At 55.0% G+C, this 18,235-nt stretch overlaps 1 protein-coding gene across 2 annotated transcripts in view; it reads left to right on the top strand.

Annotated features, from left to right (window-relative positions):
- LMX1B (LIM homeobox transcription factor 1 beta) overlaps positions 1-15,959 on the top strand; it is an 83,398-nt gene extending 67,439 nt beyond the window's left edge. Inside the window, exons 3-8 of one of the 2 annotated variants that reach the window (XM_021101982.2) lie at positions 6,035-6,267; positions 8,547-8,728; positions 8,921-8,998; positions 9,120-9,186; positions 11,214-11,357; positions 11,661-15,959. In XM_021101982.2, coding sequence (XP_020957641.1) covers positions 6,035-6,267; positions 8,547-8,728; positions 8,921-8,998; positions 9,120-9,186; positions 11,214-11,357; positions 11,661-11,818 — 862 coding nt within the window. In that variant the 3' untranslated portion in view covers positions 11,819-15,959. Of the gene's footprint in view, positions 1-6,034; positions 6,268-8,546; positions 8,729-8,920; positions 8,999-9,119; positions 9,187-11,213; positions 11,379-11,660 lie in introns of both variants that reach the window. The other variant, NM_001258424.2, reaches the window with a different exon arrangement.
- Positions 15,960-18,235: the final 2,276 nt, after the last annotated feature.

The following is an 18,235-nucleotide window of genomic DNA, read 5'->3' on the forward strand; positions in this document are numbered from 1 at the left end:
GGCTGCCCATTTAATTTCTGCAAGGTTATTCATTCATTCAACAAATAGTAACTAACCACCAACCCAATGCCGGTCACTAACTCAATGTCAGAGGAAAGGATAGGGGGTTGAATTAGACCTAGTTTATTTCTAAGTCAGTGGGGACTTCAGACACAAATACCTGGGTCTGTGGGCATCAGGGAAGGCTTCACAGAGGAGGTGACATGTGAATTGGGTCTTGAAGAATGAAAAGGAGTTCAACAAGAAGCAAAGGAAAGGGGTTGAAAAGCCAGGCCTTGGAGTCAAATGGAATTTTTGGTGCTAAGGAGGCAGGAAGAACTTGCTGTGTTCAGGAGCCATGAAAAGAATGGCAGCTGGAGCAGAGCATCTGAGGCCAAGTGTAGAGTGGGGCCTTGAAAGCCGTAATTAGATCTTTGGGCTTATCCTGAAACTGTTGGGAGCTCTTGGACTGAGAACCCAGTGAGGAGCTACCTAAACTGTAAAATGCAGTGACAGGGGTCCAGGGATGGCAGTACAGCAAGGAGGGGGCAGAGGAGCAAGGGCAGTGAACTGGTGCTAGAAAGTCTCGGCAAGTTAATGGCAATGATCAGTATGATTGTGGTCACCACTTATTGAGCCCGTTTCTTGTACCCAGCTATGATCCCCACTGGACAGATGGAGCCAATGAGGCTCAGAGAGAAGGGACTTGTATAAGGTTCTAGTGTGAGGGGGTGACAGAGTCAGGACTCCACGCCTAGTGCCTGCTGTATGGACTCCAAGATCTGAGGATGAAGATGGGCACTGAGAGGCTGGAGGGCCCCCAGGACTGCATGAATCTCTGCAGGTGTCAATGTGTTAAGAGAAACTAATTAATCAGATTTGTAATCCATAGTCAAAAGCTCCAGAAAAAAAATGTTCTGTTTATTAGCTTTATAAGTTTAATAAATTGAGCATTAAACAAAAAAACCAGTAAAAAACTCAGAGGAGATAGAGATACGTTGTCCTAGCCTGGGACTCTTTAAAAGAGAAGGTCATCCCTAAAAAGAGAATTTTTTTTTTTTTTTTTTTTGTCTTTTTGCCTTTTCTAGGACTGCTCCCGCGGCATATGGAGGGTCCCAGGCTAGGGGTTCAATCAGAGCTGTAGCCGCTGGCCTACGCCAGAGCCACGGCAACTCGGGATCCGAGCCGCGTCTGCAACCTACACCACAGCTCACGGCAATGCCAGATCCTTAACCCACTGGGATCGAACCTGCAACCTCATGGTTCCTAGTCAGATTCGTTAACCACTGTGCCACAACGGGAACTCCAAAAGAGAATTTCTTACTCTGTAATCACAGATGATCCTGGGGGAAGGAGTGTGTTTGTGGTGGGGAGAGGTTCAGTTTGCACTAAGAAAAACCCACCCAGCCACATGTACTGGTGCTAGGCTTATGTCAAGTAAAAACAACTTGGCGTTTTCAGAGCTTTGAGGGCAGACAGACGTGGGCATGGTACTCACAGCAAAGGGGAGGATAAGTGATGAATAGAGAAACATTTGGATGCACAGAGCAGGGAAGGAGTCCATCGTGATGCTGCTGTGTGACCTTGAACCTGCCCTCTACACCTTCCTGTGTTCATCTGTGAAATGGGGAATGGGAACAGTGTCTTCCTTTTAAAGTACTGTGAGGACTTATTGAAGTGATGCAGTTAGATGTTAACTGAGCTCAATGATATTCATGAGACAAACAGAATTAGGTCAGACAGAAGCTAGAAGGACCCATCTAGAACCCAGGGTGGTCATGAAAGGGGGGCATGTTGGGACTAAGTCAGGAAGGCTGCTCCCAGGGACCTCTGGGAGACCCCAGCAAGGGTAGTCAACAAAGGCATGTTGGACTCTCATGGAACAAGAGAAAGGCAGACACCAGCTCTTGTGGAATGCCTTCTTCATGCCAGCACGGGGCGGAGGGCTTCACACATGTTCAGCCCTCCCAACAACACTGTAATTAGATACCATCATTCCCATTTTACAGATGAAGAAATTGAGGCTCAGAAAGAGTTAAATGTCTAGATCAAAGTCACACAAGGAAAAAGCTATTGAACCGGGAGAGAATCCCAGGCTGCCTTCCCCCGACACTGCTCCCCTCCCAGGTGGCCCTGTCTCCCTAGGGAAGGTGGGTGGAGCTCCCACAGACCAGCTTGGGGTGGGGACCAATTTGCCCTGCTTCACAGGATAATATTGGTTGGTTCAGCATTCATTCAACAAACATTTACCACTCATCTTAGTGTGTACAGGAACTTGTGCTCAACACGAAAGACGCTGAGGTGACATGGGGAAGGTGGACCTAGAAGTATGTACAGTCCTTAGGAGAAGTATCTAAGGCTATAGAGAAGAGTGACTTCCTGGAAGAAAGGATGCCTAAGCTAAATCCTTCAAAATAAGCATGTATTTGTCAGGCAAAAGTTGGGGATGGGGGGAATGGCTTCTGGGTTATAGGATCAACAGTTCACATGAAAAATGGGGAGGGGGCTGTGTAGTCTGCCGACAAGCCTGTGTGTCTCTAATGTGGTCAGGAGGCTGCCATCTATATTTGGAGCTTCTGGATTACAGGAGGAGCTGAGGTGGTCAGATTGGCACTGAGAGGGCGGGGCAACTAGGAGAGGCCCCGGGTAGCTAGCTGCTTCTGGGCCAGAACTTCACAGCTGCCCCATAGCATCCCACCATCCCCTGACCCCAGGGCCTGTCCTGTTCTGGCTTCATAATCCAAGAGTGGGAAACAGAAACACACCCATCTGAAATCCTCAACCCAGCTGTTGTTCCTATCTTACAGATGAGGAAAGTGAGGTCACAGAGACAGTCAGGATGGAGAGCAGGACCTGGGCTCCAAATCCAGGGCCTTTGGTGGTGTCAGGCCCTTTCACATCAGGCTTCAGAGTGTCTCTGAGGCAGGAGCAGAAGGGAGGCAAGAAGCCTTGGAGTCTTTCAGCCTGAGCAACTCTGCATCTCTGGTCAATATTTGCAACTTCTGGGCGGCACCCCCGATCACTCACTCTGTGCTCACGCTTTATCCTGGCAACTTACTGCATTTTCACACTGAGAAGCAGGCAGTGTCATTGAGCCCATTATACAGATAAGTAAGCTCAAAGAGAGGAAATTACTTGCTCAATCACAAGCCAGCAAGTGTTAGAAACAGGCATTGAACCCAAGTCCATCTGATTCCAATGCCATCTGCCAGTGGCTGGGGCTGCTTCTCAATGGCTGTTTCCACCAATCCTTCATGGTGGGCGGGACCAAGGGAGTGAGTGGGAGCTCACAGAGAGGAGGGGATCCTGCTGGCACCCCAACCCCTCCCACACATGCCCTTAGTAGCTCTCACCCTGGCTTGGTAGACAAAGGCAGCCCCATAATTGGGAGCGAGTATTTCATGCATCCCCCCCGATGTTTTATTGTGTGGAGAGATGCTTGGAGACCAAACGGATGGCACATTCCGTTTATAAAGTGTGCACAGTTTGTTTTATTTCCCGAGTTTTTGCAATCTAGATAACAGATGATGCCCCGAGTGGCTGGCGCTGCCTCTGTAATGGCGGCACCGAGCCTTTGGAGAAGTATTAATAATAGATTGTGTTGATGAGTTTGGAGAAAGTAGCAATCGACCCCCTGCTGCCAAGGCATTAGCGCGGCTGTTCTGAAGGAAGCCTGCATGATGGCAGCATGTGCAAATGCGGGTCACCCCCCTACCCCTTCCTCCAGACTAAGAGGGCCTCCTCTCCGGGAGCCACCCAAGGTGTGCCAACCCAGCCTGAGGCCCTGGCCTTGTCATGCTGGCACAGAGCTGCAGCCCTTAGTGGGGCCCCTAGGTCAGGAGATAGAGTGTGGGGAAGGGGACAGAGAGGCAGTGAGAGGGGCAAGGCAGAAGTGTCCTCCACGTCAGAGCAGCAGATTCTGCAAACCTGGCTCCTTCCCTAGCCCCTTGCCAGAGCTGGAGGACCAGCCAGATTCTAGGGGCCTTGGTTTAAGGTGCCATGGACAATGGTGCAGGTTGCACCCTGAACAAAGGTCTCCAGCCAAAGGGCCAAGTTGGAGCTGAATTCAGCTCATGTTCCCTTTGTGAGGGGCCAGTGGGTTCCTATCTGCCTGAGCCTCTGTATTCTCCAAGCCTTCATTTACCTGCTTCGAAAACACTCCCTGAGGCTTCCTTGAGGAAGAAGTGGGAGCTGACAGGGGCTGGCGCAGTCACTCTGATGTGGTACTCATTCAGTGAGTTAGATGCTTACATCATTGTATCCCTCCCTTTGAGGAAGGTCATGTTGACATCCCCATTTTACAGAAAAGAGATTAGAGGCCTGAGATGAGCATAGAGGAGGCCACATCCCCCAGACTGGGGCATCAAAGAAGGCTTCCCAGAGGAGGTGGCATTGGAGTTGGGCATTGCAGGATGAGTAGGAGCCTGCTGGGTAGACTAGAGGTGGATGACAGGGGTTGCTGGGGTGCCCTCAATTTGAGTGCCTTGGCCAGTGCCAGGGCAGCAGGCAGAGCTCAGATTGGGCCTGTCCACAGCACCCCACCAGCTTGCCATGGGTGGTACTGATGGCAGCCCTGAGAAGGGAGGCAGGCCGAGAGCTTTGCATTTATGGCCATTTCTGTTCCAGAACCGATTAGTAGAGAATTGCAGCTGTAATCTGTGCCTGTGCTGACGGGCCATAAAGAGGGATGGGATGTGTGCAGTGCTCCCAAGGTGGCGCCCGCAGACGTGGCCCGGGGACGCGGGGAATGAAAAATGGTTTTAATTCCCTCCCAGCAGCAATAATTTGATTCTTCATAAATTTTTCCATCAAAGTGTTGTTGAAGCTGAGTTCCCACAGAGCAGGGCACGTGACAAGGATGGGGGGCCAGAAGGAACGGTCAGTAGGTGCGGGCAGACAGGGCCATGCTGCTCAGACCCTTCTGCACACTGGCTAGAGCCACAGAGACCCCACTCCCACCCCCTCTAGAGATGGAAGATGGATCCTCTCTGTCACAGATGGACCAGATCAGGCCCGGGCACAGAGCTGGCTTCCTCATTTACTATCCGTGTGACCCTGAGAATGTGACTCTGCCTCTCAGCAACTCAGTTTCCTTATCTCTAAAATGGGATTAATATTTGTTCCTTCCTCATAGGGTTGTTGCAAGGATGAAATGCATTTCTGCATGCAGAGAACTTACAAGAGCAGGTAGTTCATATGTGCTCTGTGAATACCTGTTCATGGAGGAGATTCCTAAGCTGAAATGAGGGATGAGCAGATGTTAGCAAGACAAGGGCCAGTGAAAGAACATGCCAAAAGGCCAGTGGGATGGTGCTCTGGAGAGACTGCAGGCTGCTCTATGGGCTGCAGCCTTGGGGACCAGAGGGTGAGAGAAGAGGCAGGATTGTAGAGGGCCCAAGCGCCAGACTCAGGAATTTGGAAGTTCTCTTGAGGGCACTAGGGAGTTATGGAAGAGTCTGGAGCATGGAAGCAGAATGATCATATGTGTGTTTTGGATAGATGCCTCTGGCTCTCATCCTGGAGGGTGAGTTGATGGGCTGGAGGGGCCAGGAACCCAGGGAGGGCACTGGGGCAGCCCTCAGGCAGGAGAGGAGGGACCCAGACTGGGTGATGGGTTGGACAAGGTTGAGGTTTGCTTGGATGTGGGAGAGAGGTGGGGGCAGGGAAGAGGCAGAGCAGGTACTAAAGTGAGGGTGGATGGGACCTGTGGGATGCCTGTCCTTCCCCTCAGGGCAGGGGCTGACCTGGATCTCAGGGAAGGTTGGAACTGACCCTGCACTCTGCCCTCTAGTGGCCACTGTGTCTCTGAGCCAGAAGGGCCGTGAGCTGATGCTCCCAGGAGAGGGCACCTCTGGGCAGGATGCCCCGTGCTCACCCTCGGGCCACCAGGACCTTGCGAGCCAAGGGGTAGGGCTCCCACCATTTAGCTTTGTACCCTGGGAGGGCCTCTCCCACTTGGCCTGGAGGGTCAGGGTGGTGGAAGAGGCGCTCTGTGGGCAGTGCCTCTGGGAGAGACCCTGAGCCCAGCCAATGCACCCACTTTGTGCACCTGCAGGCTCTTCGCGGCCAAGTGCAGCGGCTGCATGGAGAAGATCGCCCCCACTGAATTTGTGATGCGGGCGCTGGAGTGCGTGTACCACCTGGGCTGCTTCTGCTGCTGCGTGTGTGAGCGGCAGCTACGCAAAGGCGACGAGTTTGTGCTCAAGGAGGGCCAGCTGCTGTGCAAGGGTGACTACGAGAAGGAGAAAGACCTGCTCAGCTCCGTGAGCCCTGATGAGTCCGACTCTGGTGAGCAGTGGCTGGAGCTGGGGCAGGTGGCTGGGAGGGGAGCTTGGCAGTGCACTGCAGAGGGCCGGCCACCCTGCTGGAGAATTCTGCTCCTGACCCAGGGCCTGAGCTACACCCAGACACTGCAACCACATCCGATGCACAAGTGCCCTACTGATGTGTTCAACACACACATGCATGTGTGCAAGTGCACACGTACGTGTGTGCACAGCCCCACAAGCACACAAATGCACCTGGACACCATCATGCACCCATGTAGGTACATGTTATTACAAATGCACACACACAGAAGTACATAAAATGCATGTGTGAATACCCATGCCCAAGAGTATAAATACACGGACTCGTGACATGTGTAGACATGAGCTTACATGCCCAAGCATGCAAAAGCCCCACACATGTGCATACATGCCTCAGCACACATGTTTAGTCAGCATCTGTGGGCATGGCTGCACACATTTATCCACATGCTCACATGTATGGCAGTTTGCACACAGGTGCACACACACACACCCTGCTTGCTGGCCTGCCACCTTCACCCTCTTCTCCTTGCTGTGGCCTCATCACAGCACAGCCCCACAGGGGGCTCTCTCAGCACCAGGCCTGAGGCTACAGGCTGCTGTTAGGATACATCCTCTCTCCTTCATTCCCCTAGAGCCTCCAGCAGTGGGAATCAGCGGCCCCGGCCGTTCCCTGTTTCCCAGCTGGGCTACATGGAGAGACTGGGGCCCTCTGTGGTGGCGGGGAAGACTCCAGTCCCCTGGGGGAAGGCTCCTCTCTACCCTGCTCCAGCATCCCAAAGACTCTGCCAGTTTGGAGCCCTCCTAGCCAGCCAGGAACAGTCTTAAGGAGGGGGGCTGGTACCTTGTCATTCATGGGAGTGGTGGGGATAGACTGGAGCAGGGGGCATGGGGAGGTGGTGCCCTGGTCTGCCAGGGCTTATGGAGGAACCAGAGCCCATGGTCACAGGACCTGCCCATGAGAAGGAGCACTGTCACTGCTAGGACCTTGGAGGATATGTAAGCTCCCCATCCATCTGTCCCTCTGTCCATCTCTGGGCAGGGCACCATGGCAGTCAGGCTACCTGAGCTCCTGTGGGAAAGCAGAGGCCATCCAGGTGCCAGTGGCATGTTCACACCAGGCTGAGGGAGGGAGTCTTGGAGGGGGGGCCCCCTCCACAAGTGCTCATCTCAGAGGAAGATGGGCAGGAGGGAAAGGAGACCAGTTCAGACTCTAGGGCAGCAGGAGGCATGGGGTGGGCAGAGGGAGTTGAGGGAGGCTCTGCCATCTGCCTGGGGCTGGCATCTCTAAGACCCACAACTTGGGTGTAGAAGTGGCTGTGTGTGCATGGTGGGTGTGGGTGTGTCTTTGGGTGAATACACATGCTTCTGCGTGCACATGGGTGTGCCTGCTCAGCTGTGTGCATTCCCACCTGTGAGCATACACCTCTGTGTGTGTGCGCACACGTGCACATGAGCATGCAAGAGAGAAAGAGAGGGCAAGCCATGGCCATGAATATTCCTGTGTGAGAACATCTGGAATGTATGCATCTTTGCATGTCAATTCTTAGTCCTTCAAAGCTCCAAGGAAGAAGGCTTCTCAGAGTCTCCTCTCTGAGCCCTGAGGCCTGGATGGTGCTGGGCTAGTGCAGTGAAAAGTGATTTTCCCAAAGGCTGACACGCTGGGCTGGGGTCTCCCAGGCACCCGAGGCCATCAGGACAAGGTGGATTCCAGGCAAGATGAGTCAGGGGAAGCCCAGGGCCAGTACGAGCATCTCTCCTCAGGAAGTTCTGTGTGCCCTTCCGTGTGTATGCACAGAGGCACGCACACAGCCACGTGTGTGCACCTGAGTGTATCTGCAGCATCTGTGCCTCTCCCCATGTGGGCCTGTATCTCTGCCCTGCTGAAAGTGTGCGTCTGAGTGTGCAGCCATGCGTGTGTGTGTGTGTGTGTGTGTGTGTGTGTGCGTGTCCATGCCTGCTCACCTGGGTGCCTTCCTGTGCATACAGTGTGGTCAGCAGAGCAGGCTGGAGGGCTTGGTTCCGGTCCCCCACCCCGCCCCCGGGGCCAAGATAAAGAAGTGAGGAGTGTGTGCTGAGGAAGGGGACACACAGGGCACAGGTTGGGGGAAGACAGGAGCTGAGAGACCAGATTAGGCAGGGGAAGTGGGTGGTCTTTACCCTGAGGGCATCAGGGTGCCATGGCAGGTGATGGGATCCCATTAGGCAGCAGGTTGCCTGAGGACACAAGGCTGATGGGCTGAGTTGTGTCTCACACAGTGAAGAGCGAGGATGAGGATGGGGACATGAAGCCGGCCAAGGGACAGGGCAGCCAGAGTAAGGGCAGTGGGGACGACGGGAAGGACCCGAGGAGGCCCAAGCGACCCCGGACCATCCTCACCACACAGCAGCGAAGAGCCTTCAAGGCCTCCTTTGAGGTCTCCTCCAAGCCCTGCCGGAAGGTGAGGGGCGGCTGGGCTGGGGTGGGGGCTGACACCCGCACAATCGCTTTCCAGACACTATCCCTTCTGCTCCTGCTGGGGGCTGGGACATCCTCCACACCTATCCCACAGTCCCCCTCATCTTGCCACCTCCCAGCTGCTGCCCCTGTGTCCACCCCCAGGCCTGACCCGTCTCCTTCTCTCTCCGGGCAGGTCCGAGAGACACTGGCGGCAGAGACGGGCCTCAGTGTGCGCGTGGTCCAGGTCTGGTTTCAGAACCAAAGAGCAAAGGTGAGCACAGGCCACCTGCCACCCTGGGGTGCAGGCAGAAGACCAGGGGCCTAATGAGGGTGGGGCTGGGAATGAATGGAGGCTGGGAGGCGGGGACTGGCACGCACTGTGTCTCCTGCAGATGAAGAAGTTGGCAAGGCGGCACCAGCAGCAGCAGGAGCAGCAAAACTCCCAGAGGCTGGGCCAAGGTGAGCCTGGGCAGGGCTGGGGCGGGGCTCAGTCTCGGTAACATGACTCCCCAGAAACCAGAAAAGACGGTCAGAGCTCAGGGAGGTGCTGCCTTGGAACCTGCTGAGATCAGTAGAGAGGCCGTGGACACCATGGAACAGAGAAGGATAGATGGCAGGGTAGGTGGCACAAGGGGTGGCAGAATTTCATATTGAAAGCTGCAACATCTTCTCACCCTCAGTGTGTGCCAGGCACTGTTCTTGCCATTCGACACACTCTATCTCATTTAATCCTCACAGAGCCTCGAGAGGAAGGGCATCATTACATCCCACCTCACAAAGGAGGAAACTGAGGCTCAGTGAGACTGAGGAACTTGCTGGGAATACTTAGCTAGTAAGGGGCAGAGCCAGACCTCAGACCCAAGTGCAGGGCTCCTAAGCCTGTGCCTTTAACATGACCATATACCCCACAAATGAATTCAGAAGTCTCCAGAGAAATCTCCAGAGAAAGTCTGCAGGGTGTTGAGGAGTCCAGGGTAGACTGGGCTTTTCTCAAATGCTGTTTCCACATCTTGGGCTGGGGCTGGCCTCTCAGGGCCAGTGGAGACATGGAGCCTTCAAGGCCTTGAAGGAAGGGCAAAGGGAGCTCCCAGGGACTGCTGAACTGGGGTAGGGGCCTCCACTGCCTGCTCCCAGGTGAGTCCGGAGCTCCGAAACAGATGCCAAGACACTGATGGGCAATCCCTTATATTCAGAACTCTGGGGCTAGAACAGTGTTCCAGGCTGGACCCAGGGCTTCAAGGCTGTGCCTTAGAACAGCTCTTCCGATCTCCTCTCTCTGCCCTGTCTCCCAAGACAGCCCAGCCTTCTGGGGCTGCAGCCGCTGCCTTGGGTCTCCCAGCCTGCTCCCAAGCTGTGTCTCACTCTCCAGTGTTCCCAGCTGCCCCCTGGATACAGCCTCCCAAGAATGTTCCATAATCCTGAGTTCATCACAGCCCATACTGTACTCTGTACTGCTGCCCCTGCTGCCATGTGCACACAACACCCTCTGCTCTTGCCCCGTCTCAGCAGATGGCTCCACCACCCACCCAGCACCACACCAGGAACCCAGGAGTCACCTGTGACCCATCCTGTCCTACACATGCTGCATCTGCTCAGTCACCAAGTCGGGCAGCGGTTTCTTGTCCCGTGTCCTTCAGGCCCCTCTTAGACTTTCCCCACTCTACCCTAATAGGGATCCCAGCCCCTCCCTCCATCTCCCTTCTACCAGTGACCTCCACCTCTAGTCTCTACCCTCCTGGCCTTTCCCTACAGTCCCTCCACAGCGAAGACCCTCCACTGCTTCCTACAGCCTCAGGAGACTCCCTACTCTCTCTTCCCATGCCTAACCCTCTCTTGTCTCACATTCCAGCCCCATGGACTGGTCTCCCTGCTCCCACCGGGCAGTTTCTGTCTTCTTTGCCTCTGTTGCCCTTTGGCCTGGCATGCCTGTTCCCTGCTGGTTGAACCTCTGGTGGCTCTTTAAGTCACATGGAGGTAGAAGGCCCCTTCCTCCAGGAAGCTTTCCTTCCCTGAACCTTGTTGGCCTGAGTACAGGCTCCACCTTGATGCTGTTGGATGCAGCCACACACCTATATCCTGCTGCCCACAAAAGAATTCAGAAGTCTTCACCCACACACTGAATCCTTCCTGGCTGCTTAGGTGTCTGTCTTCCCCAGGCTGTGAACTCCCGGAGGCCGGGGCTGTTGGAGGAAGGGGGTTGCTCTCTGACTTTGGATAAGCTAATTCTGGAAGAGGCACTGAAATGTGTGGCTGGGGAATGTTGGGGGCATATGGGGTCAGATACCTGAGTTCAGTGACCTTGGAAGGTCACAGACAACCTCAGCAAGGGGAGGGGCTGGCAAGTCCAGAGGAGGTCAGAGGGACCACAGTGGGCAGCCGGGACTGGGGAGTCGTGTAGGAGGTCAGTAGGATTCCTAGGGCACATCTGTGAGGTCTCCAGGACAGGGCAGGCAGGGCCAGTCAGTGAGGGCGTGCTCTGTCCCCAGAGGTCCTGTCCAGTCGCATGGAGGGCATGATGGCCTCCTATACACCGTTGGCCCCACCGCAGCAGCAGATCGTGGCCATGGAGCAAAGCCCCTACGGCAGCAGCGACCCCTTCCAGCAGGGCCTCACGCCACCCCAAATGCCAGGTGACCACATGAACCCCTATGGTAAGCCACCCCACCCCCCACCTGCCCCAGCACCACCCCTGCCCCCTGCCTGCCCTGGCAGGCCTGGGGCCAAGAGATCCACCTCCTCGCCCAGGGCCCAGGCAGGCCCTGCCAACACAGCCCACCTGCCTCCTCCTGACCAGAAGGAAGCACCCTGAAGACCCCACCCATGGCCCCCAACCCTTCTAGTCAGGCGCTACCGGCAGGTCATCCTGTCCCTCCAAACCATACTGCCTGCGGAGCAGACCCTAACCTGTTGCTAACGCTGCCTCTGCCCCCCAGGAAACGACTCCATCTTCCACGACATCGACAGTGATACCTCCTTAACCAGCCTCAGCGACTGCTTCCTCGGCTCCTCGGATGTAGGCTCCCTGCAGGCCCGCGTGGGGAACCCCATCGACCGGCTCTACTCCATGCAGAGTTCCTACTTCGCCTCCTGAGAGCCAGCTGGGCCACACGGACGCTTGGGCAAGGGTCCTGGGGTGGGACTGCAGGACACAGAGGCCAGCCTGGCCACCCCCAGCCCCACTGCCCATACAGACTCTACAGACAGCCATACGGTGCCCACCCCTCGGCCACCTGGGCCTGGCTAAAGCGCCCACTGAGCACAGCCAGACAGGCAGATGGGCGCAGCCTGGGCAGGGGCTGTGTCCTGTCCACAGAGGCCATGTCACCCCCAGGGACCCAGAGCTCTCAGACAGCCACTCGTCTCCCAGCCCCACCTCGGCCTCCATCACCTCCTTCTCCCTCCCAATCTCTTTTATGAGAAGCTTAAATTCTCTCTATTTTTTTAAACGTCCTCTCTATGTCCAGCCAACTTCCATGGCCCAGACCTAGGTGGAGGCAGGGCCCCTGGGTGCACACCCCAGACAATGGTGTGCACAGTGCCTCTTACCTATGAGAAGCATGTGTACCCATGCTCTGCGCTGGTGCCCACCTCTGTGGGCAGGCCTGCCAGCCTAGGATCACCTCTTCCAGCCAGAGCCTGGGGCAGGAGTGGGGAAGAGCCTGGCACAACTCTGCCCTGAGGGGGAATCATGGGGAGTGGGGGGCTCAGGTAGATAGAGCCCAGGCTGACTCAAAAAAAGAGATGTACATGCAAACGCACATACACTTAAAGGTGCACTCACGCAGATGCACAGAAATGCTGAAGAGACAGAGTGGCTTTGCGGGTCAGCCCTGCATGTCAGGAAGGGGAAAGAGGCCAGATGGGGTCAGGGAGCCCCTCATAGCGATAGGAGGGGAGGAAGGAAGGGGAGAGGATGGAGTGAGCTTGAAGCACGTGGACGCAGATGTATCTTAGCCTCCACCCAGATGGGGTTGTCTGGGCAGGCAGGGCAGCCCCAGACCTAACTAGCTCCAAAGGCAGAGACAGAGGCCCCAGAACCAGGTAGATTCAGGCCAAACGGCAGAACTTTCAGGTGGAAAGGCATCTCACAAGTCACCCATCTCGCACTCCATCCAATGTTTGGCTCCTGCCCAAGCCACTTCTGCCTCTCCTGGCATACCTCCAGTGACACGTGGCCCACTACTTCACTGGGTCCCAAGTCAGCTGCCTTTTCTGCTGATTTCACCTGTGCCCTTGTCCGCCCTGTGTCCTCGCTTCTCACAGCCAGGCTTTTCCGGCTTCTCTAGATCTTCCTTTCAAAACTGTTCCTGTAAAACTTTTCAAAAGCCTGGATCCAGCTTTCTCGCTAAAGGTATGGAGCAGATATGACCCAGTCTTCCCACTGTCATCAGCCAGCCAAAGTGAGCAGGCCCTTCACCTCCCCCCGTTTAGGCACCCTTCCTCTCAATGTGGCTCAAGATCCAGTGAATGGTTTAGGTCACATAACCTAGGAAACTCATCCTACCCTAATGTAACCGGATCCTCTAACCTTCACACATGTGTGACAGCTAAGCCACATCTCTCTTCTCTCTCTCTGTGTGTGTGTGTGTGTGTGTGTGTGTGTGTGTGTGTGTGTGTGTGTGTGTGTGTGTGTAGGGGGCACTTATTATTTGCTGGACACCCAGCAAAGGATCTTGGCTTTTATTTCTTATTACATTTCCTCTTATTTGATTCAGTCCAGCCTATGGAGTTCCTCTGCACCCCAACTCTGTGACAACAGGTTTGCTCTCTCTCCTGAGCACATGTGTCAGTATAAGGAGTCAGCCCTGTGTGTCTCAAGGTGTGTGAACCATTTTGTCAAATGCCCTGCTAGGAGCCAGATACACTGTATCAACCTCTGCCCCCAATCTACTCAACTCTAATCCCATCAAAAGAGGAAATGAGTTCAGGTGACGGGCCCTGTTCTCAGTGACCCTTTGCTGGTCCCTGAAGGCCACTGTGTCCTCAGCCAAGTGCTCACAGCCCTGCTTTTTATTCTAACACTGAGCCGCAGGCTATAGAGGTCTGCCTGATCCAGCCTTTGAGCAGATGGGATGACAGTGTCTCTCCACCTTTGGGCCCCTCTGTCTGGCTCTCTCTGGGATCCTCAGAGTTCCCCCACATCCTCTGTGGTTTTGCCTCTCTCTTCTCTGGGGAGATCTCAGTCCCTCTAGAGCGTACTGAGCCAATCTCCCCGGCCCCCCAGACTTCTGCACTCACACCTCGCCCACGCTCTTCCCCAGGCGGAGCTGTCAGAGCAGAGGTATGGCTCAAAGTCAGCCCTCGGGCCCAAGAAGCCAGCCTGGCCCTTCTGAGTTCTTCTTGTTCCACACAGAACTCCACAGGGTCTCAGTTGATGTCCTGGGTCCTTCGGCATCCTCAGGCCACCTGGGCTCTGGTCCATCTCTTGGTCCTGGGTCACCACTGGTCCTTTAGGCAACCACTCTGGTTTCTTTAGAGATGATCCCCTTTCTCCTCTTGTGCCCACACTTGAATCATGGGTATGAAGGCCTCCCTGCTTCTCTCACAGACTCTTTGAGTTGGAAGGAACCTCAGGAATGGGTCAAGTAGTCCACCCCCTTATTCTGCCACTGGAAATCATGGTCCAGGAGAGGGGCAGGGGCAAGACCCCTCCCAGCCAGTCAGGGACCAAGCTAGAGCTGAGAATTAGGGATACCACACCAGCCCCTCAACCTCTGTGTCTGGTAAACCAACCCCAGGTCCAGAGGCATGATGTGTCTTAGTCAACTTGCCACTCCAGGACCTCACAAACCCCAAGTCCAGCCTGGGCTCTGCCTCTACCTACAAAAGGGGCCAGTGCCAGGAGCTGGTATAGGACACCATGCTGATGACCCACAGACTGTCAAAGCCAGAGAGATCTGGGCCCCTCATGCCGGAGACACCCCATCAGCCAGTTAAGGTAACTCCTTAGCTGTACTGCAGTTCACTGCCCCCAGGCTCTGAAGCCCACTCTTCCCGGCCCCGGCCTGGGTGTGGGGACACAGATGAGCAAGATATAGGCCCCCCTTGAGGGGCTTTCTCCTAGAGGAAAGACACACATTCCATCCCAAGCCTGACTGGACGTTGTTGGGGACCCATTTCTCAGATGAGGAACCTGAGACTCAAAGAGGTTACCCGGCAGAAGCACTCAGAGACAAGCAGGCTTGCTGGGATCCAGGGTGAGCTGAGGTGACTAGATTCTTCCCACTTCACAGAAGTGCAGCTCTGACCTGGGGCGGGAGGCATGAGTAGCCAGGACCACCCTACCATGATGTGGGACCACCATCATGTGAAGGCTGGGTGGGAAGCCCAAGAGAAGTGGGAGGTGACAGTCTGGCTTCTGGAGGAAGAGGGAGAAAGTGAGAGGTAGGTGGAGGGAGTGTTGGAGAAAAGCCGTGTTCTGCTTCCCTGTGCGGAAGCTGAGGCTCAGAGAGAGGAAGGAATCTGCCCCAGGTAACACAGCAGTTTTGCTGCCTGCCCCATAGAGCCTTCCAGGGAGGCTGCACAGAGGATGTAAAGGTCAGACCATGGGGCCAGAAGAACCTGTAGAAAAGGGGCCAGTGCAAGTGGGCTGGGCATCTTGGGAGGCTTCCTGGAGGGGGTGAGGCAGGGGTCTACCATGTCCAGATGAGCAAGGCCCTAGCAGTGAGGCTTGGGAGAAGAACTGGTTGGCCCCTGCCTGAGCTCTGGGCACCACCTGGGATAAGGATCTCACCTCCCATCTGGGAAAACCTGCAGCTCTGGGGCTTACTCTGCTCCGTGGGGAAGGGGGTCCATGCTCACAGACACACACACAGACACACACTCACACCCAGACACACAGGGAGGCTCACAGTCATGCCGCCTGGGGGCCAGGAGAGCAGGAAGGACCTCCAACATTTGGCCCTTGGACGTGCATTTCCAGTGGGCCTCTCTGCTGTGCCCCTGCCCCCACTGGGGGTCCCAAAGGAGCCCAGCCCAGACCGGTGTGGGGACTGGGCTGCCGACCATTCCTGTTCTCCTTGTACAGATTCTCACTGTCCACCCGCCATCCCCAGACACATTTTATTTAATAACTTGTCATTGTTAAATTATTTATTAGCGTTTACCACATCACCACCCCTACCCTGCCCTCCACTCTCACCTTCCACCTCTTCCCACAAAAGCAGAAAATGGAAACCACAAAAAAAGATGAGACATCAGTATATTTGTAAATAAACCAACCTGTACACGCATGTGGTGCCTCTCCTTGGGGGGAGGGGCTGTGTGGGGCCTGAGCCAGTCTTGCATGAGATGTTAGCAGATTTCTTGATGGGTACCAGGGACAGCAGGTCAGGGAGGGAGAGGCCTGAGGTCCCTGGTCTTGCCCAACACATTCGCTTGTCCCATCACATAAACTTATTCTCTTCATCCTTGTCCTATCCCAACCCGACTCATCTCCATCCTCAAAACAAATGCATCTCCAATCTTACTCCATCCCACTCCCCAACGCATTCATCCATTCATTCACCCAATGAGAAGGGCCCCCTTAAGTGCTAGCCACTAGGCTGAGAACTGGGGATTGGTCCCTACCTCAAGGAGATAGATAGTGTGATGTGAGCTCAGCTGAGGTACGGTGTGGCCTTTTTACAGGGGTACCCAACCTTGTCTGGAGGGGCAGAGCATAATGGTAGGCTTCCTGGAAGAAACTACATATGAAACTGAGACGGAAAGTTAGCTAGCATGAGGGGGAACAGGTGAGGAGGAGGGGGAGGAGGACTGTCCGTGAGTGCTCCAGGCCTGTGCAAAACCTCAGGGGCTGGGAAAATCTCATGTTTCTCCTAAACTGCAAGAATAGCTAAGGTGGGGATGGGGCAGAAGCATTGAGGCCAGAGATAAGGCCAGACCATCCAGGGTCTGACTGCCAAGTAGAGAGCATATACAATTAGCTCAGGTGGACTGGGTGGAGATTGGGGTTAACTGGATCACCTAGGTGACAGATGATGATGGCTTTGGCTAGGGGGCTACAGTGGTAAGGGAGGAGAAAGAAGGGGGCCGATCCCAGAGATATTGGTGACAGAGGGGAGTCAACATCTAGGTTCACTGAGGTGGAGTTTCCCAGAGCACTCTGATCTTGGGGAAGTGGAGCTGAGGGTCTCTGGGACATCCAAGAGATGTCCTGGGCAGGGATGAACCTCTAGAGACCAGACCTGAGTACCTAGATGTTCAACAACCAAGTAGGCGATCACTGAGGCACAAGGTGGGTGAGCCTACCCAGAGGAACGGGACAAGGAGAATGAAGAAGCTGAAGGCAAATCCTGAGGAATCACAGGAACTTGAGGCTGGACATGCCCTGGGACCCAAGGGAGATGGTGATGGGGTGGAGGCGTGAAGATGGAACACTCAAGGCATTTGGTTCTCACAAGTATGTTCCTCGAGGTCTCAAGTTTCCTCAGAGTGACCTGGAGAGTATCAGCGTGTGCACATGTGTGTATGGAAATAGCTCTAGGGATCTGTTTGCCTGGATAGGTGGTGCAGGAGGCTAGCTGTCTGCAGGTATCAGAGTATAGGGCACAGCTGGCTGTCCAGATCTGCCTAAGGAGTCAGGCCTCTTGGACACGTGTCTGTGGGTCAGTGAAGATGTTTGCACATCCGTACCCTGGTATATTACTCTACTTCACACAGCTGTGCTCCCGGGAGGACTCGTGTCTGCAGACCTGAAGTCCTAATGTCCCCTCCTTCCCCCACTTTCTGGTTGCGCATTCTTAGCCCCCTCCTCTCTTCTGCAACTGGGATCACCTGGAAGACACCTTGAGCATCTCTGCCTCTGCCCATGGGCACCAGCGCCCCCTGGGGGCAGCCCTGTCTGCACCCTCGCCTGTAGCCTCAGGTAACTAGAAGCCCCAGAGGGTTTCCGGCTTCTAGACTTGCTGAGGCCCTTCTGTCCATTGCTTGCTTCACACCCCATACACCCTGAGAGGCAGATGTCAAGGTCCCACGTTTCAGAAGGAAGAAGTGCCTGGCTCAATATGACAGAGCTAACAAAGGGCAGCAGAACCAGAGCTCAAAACCAAAGCCATGGCTGTGATACCATCTTGGCTGCCTCCACAAGCTCACTCTCTCTGGCCCTGCAATCTGGTCCTCCAAGGTCAGCCCTGGAGACCAAGGGAGCAAGGAAACTCTCTCCTACCTTCAGAGTGGCTTCACTGAGGTTCAGAAAAATCAAGCCACTTGGCCCAGACCGCACAACCCAGAGGCAGGACTAAACCGGGTCTTCCATCCAAGCCCCAGGTCTAGGCTTTTGTGAGAGGGGCCTCAAAGCTCCACCGCCAACCTCCCAGAAGTGGGCTGCCAGCTCTCTTGCCAACAGCAACCGTTTAAAATCCTGTCACTAAAAAATGTTTGGGGGGAGGTGAGGGGGAGGGGCTGTGCTGATCTACTGCTCCCGTCTCTCCTGTCTTCTCCCCCTAGCCCAGAAGGTGAAGCCAGAGGACAGGGAAGAAATGTAGGCCAAGTCTAGATACAAGAGAGG

Source organism: Sus scrofa, chromosome 1 (assembly GCF_054392235.1).
Source record: "Sus scrofa isolate SSC_HxYL_T2T_F1_AM1 chromosome 1, Sscrofa_HxYL_maternal_Yorkshire_Landrace_v2.0, whole genome shotgun sequence".
NCBI lineage: Eukaryota > Metazoa > Chordata > Mammalia > Artiodactyla > Suidae > Sus > Sus scrofa.